The sequence below is a fragment of the Pelmatolapia mariae genome, linkage group LG3_W, assembly GCF_036321145.2.
Source record: "Pelmatolapia mariae isolate MD_Pm_ZW linkage group LG3_W, Pm_UMD_F_2, whole genome shotgun sequence".
Lineage (NCBI taxonomy): Eukaryota > Metazoa > Chordata > Actinopteri > Cichliformes > Cichlidae > Pelmatolapia > Pelmatolapia mariae.
Genome location: NC_086229.1, coordinates 74,506,625 through 74,509,650, shown reverse-complemented (window position 1 = coordinate 74,509,650; position 3,026 = coordinate 74,506,625). Strand labels below are relative to the sequence as shown.

At 43.5% G+C, this 3,026-nt stretch overlaps 1 protein-coding gene across 1 annotated transcript; it reads right to left on the bottom strand.

The window, feature by feature from the left end:
* Positions 1-392: 392 nt before the first annotated feature.
* LOC134623953 (G-protein coupled receptor 87-like) lies at positions 393-1,253 on the bottom strand. Its single transcript, XM_063468952.1, has 2 exons — positions 1,231-1,253; positions 393-1,035 (listed from the first exon to the last, which is right to left on the bottom strand). The coding sequence occupies exons 1-2, from the start codon at positions 1,251-1,253 to the stop codon at positions 393-395; spliced, it is 666 nt and encodes a 221-aa protein (XP_063325022.1).
* Between the last annotated feature and the right edge of the window lie 1,773 nt (positions 1,254-3,026).

Genomic DNA, 3,026 nt, shown 5'->3' with positions numbered 1-3,026 from the left:
ACACATAAATGAAGACAAAGGCACAAAGGTAACCTAAGAACATAAACCAGAAATCGCAAATATACTCAGTGACATAAAAAGTCAATACTAAGTTGTATAAAACTAAATCAGTAACTCATATTAGTCGAAGAGCCAGAACCATGACGTATGAATTTGACCACAGACTGCTTAATTTCATTCATGCTAAATCATCATTTGGCTTTTTCCTGAAAACTAGAAACATAAACACTCATGGCATCTTCAATACCATCCATGTGGAAATGTTTCTGTGTTGTCTTTAGCTCTGTTTTGATATCTGACTTGTGGTTTCTGAGGATATCGGTCCATGACACTGGTTTCATCTCACTCAAAACGAATTGAAATCTGTGCATAAAATGTAAATGTTCTCACAACTAACTGGTTTGAGTCACTTGTTCTAATGTAATGATGTCCAGCTTGTCCTTGCTGCTCTTATTCTCCTCGTTTGTAGTCGGATGTTTGGCTCTCACCTTCTCCCCAAAAGTATTGCTGAGGAAAAAGTAAACAAGAGGGTCCAGGCAGATGTTGAAAACTGACACCATGGTGGTCACCTCCTTCAGGTAGAACAATACTGGACCTACTGAGTCATCGCTCCACAGAAACGTAAAGGGAAGATGAACCAGGTGAAACGGGACAAAACAAACACAGAAGATGCTGACCAGCACCAACACGTTCCTGCGATACTTCACCAGCTTCTCAGAGCCAGAGGAGGTCAGCTGCTTCTGCTGTGCCTCCAAAACCCTGCAGAAGATGCTGTAGTAGAAGAAGACCGTGGATATGAAGACCAAGAGGAAGATGATTGCAGAGAATGTGTGGAGAATTCTGAACAACAGGCTGACTGATGGAGTAAACAGGTGAACGCAGCAGCTAGGATTAAAGGTCAGAGGTTCCTGGGAGCTGAAAAAAATGATAACATAGACGACTGTTGGAACCAGGAGAAAAACCCAGGTGATGACAGAGATGATTCGTGCAGTTTGCACTGTCTGCAGCATGTGAGTTCCTGAAGGATGGATGATCCTGGAGAGAGACGAGAAAAGAGAAGGCAGAATACAACTTCACTAATCAGTCACAAAGGTGTCTAATCTGAAGAAGTCAGTTAAGTCAAAAGGATACATTCATGCTTTTCTCAGGAGCACATTGTAGTGGTTAACCACTCAATCTAGTTTTTACATTATCGTTAACTACAGCCTTAAATAAGAAAAGGTTCCTTACCTGTTGGCAGCGATGTACCCCATGAATAGTATACTGGCATACATGTTAATGAATAAGTCTCTTGGTTTGTTGTGTTAAATAAATGTTGGATTTGTTGCCAAGAAGCACTGTTACAACAAAGAAATAGTCAACCAAACACAAATTTATTCACTTTTGTGTAAAGTTTATATGTATGTATCTCTCTCTCTCTCTATGTATGTACAGTGGGGCAAAAAAGTATTTAGTCAGCCACCGATTGTGCAAGTGCCCCCACCTAAAACGATGACAGAGGCCAGTAATTTGCAGGTACACGTCAACTGTGAGAGACAGAATGTGAAAAAAAAATCCATGAATACACATGGTAGGATTTGTAAAGAATTTATTCGTAAATCAGGGTGGCAAATAAGTATTTGGTCAATAACAAAAATACAACTCAATACTTTGTAACATAACCTTTGTTGGCAATAACAGAGGTCAAACGTTTACTATAGGTCTTTACCAGGTTTGCACACACAGTAGCTGGTATTTTGGCCCATTCCTCCATGCAGATCTTCTCGAGAGCAGTGATGTTTTGGGGCTGTCGCCGAGCAACACGGACTTTCAACTCCCGCCACAGATTTTCTATGGGGTTGAGGTCTGGAGACTGGCTAGGCCACTCCAGGACTTTCAAATGCTTCTTACGGAGCCACTCCTTTGTTGCCCGGGCGGTGTGTTTTGGATCATTGTCATGTTGGAAGACCCAGCCGCGTTTCATCTTCAAAGTTCTCACTGATGGAAGGAGGTTTTGGCTCAAAATCTCACGATACATGGCCCCATTCATTCTGTCCTTAACACGGATCAGTCGTCCTGACCCCTTGGCAGAAAAACAGCCCCATAGCATGATGTTTCCACCCCCATGCTTCACAGTAGGTATGGTGTTCTTGGGATGCAACTCAGTATTCTTCGTCCTCCAAACACGACGAGTTGAGTTTATACCAAAAAGTTCTACTTTGGTTTCATCTGACCACATGACGTTCTCCCAATCCTCTGCTGTATCATCCATGTGCTCTCTGGCAAACTTCAGACGGGCCTGGACATGCACTGGCTTCAGCAGCGGAACACGTCTGGCACTGCGGGATCTGATTCCCTGCCGTTTTAGTGTGTTACTGATGGTGACCTTTGTTACTTTGGTCCCAGCTCTCTGCAGGTCATTCACCAGGTCCCCCCGTGTGGTTCTGGGATCTTTGCTCACCATTCTCATGATCATTTTGACCCCACGGGATGAGATCTTGCGTGGAGTCCCAGATCGTGGGAGATTATCAGTGGTCTTGTAAGTCTTCCATTTCCTGATGATTGCTCCCACAGTTGATTTTTTCACACCAAGCTGCTTGCCTATTGTAGATTCACTCTTCCCAGCCTGGTGCAGGTCTACAATACTTTTCCTGGTGTCCTTCGAGAGCTCTTTGGTCTTGGCCATGGCGGAGTTTGGAGTCTGACTGTTTGAGGATGTGGACAGGTGTCTTTTATACAGATGATGAGTTCGCACAGGTGCCATTCATACAGGTAATGAGTGGGGGACAGAAAAGCGTCTTACAGAAGACGTTACAGGTCTGTGGGAGCCAGGGACTGTCCATGTTTGAGGTGACCAAATACTTATTTGCCACCCTGATTTACGAATAAATTCTTTACAAATCCTACCATGTGTATTCATGGATTTTTTTTTCACATTCTGTCTCTCACAGTTGACGTGTACCTCTGGTGCAAATTACTGGCCTCTGTCATCATTTTAGGTGGGGGCACTTGCACAATCGGTGGCTGACTAAATACTTTTTTGACCC

Excerpts from the sequence above, each read along its gene's own strand:
- LOC134623953 (XM_063468952.1), bottom strand. The coding sequence starts at position 1,253 with ATGGGGTACATCGCTGCCAACAG. Across the intron at positions 1,036-1,230 it reads GGGTACATCGCTGCCAACAG|GATCATCCATCCTTCAGGAA; the intron begins GTAAGGAACCTT and ends GTCTCTCTCCAG.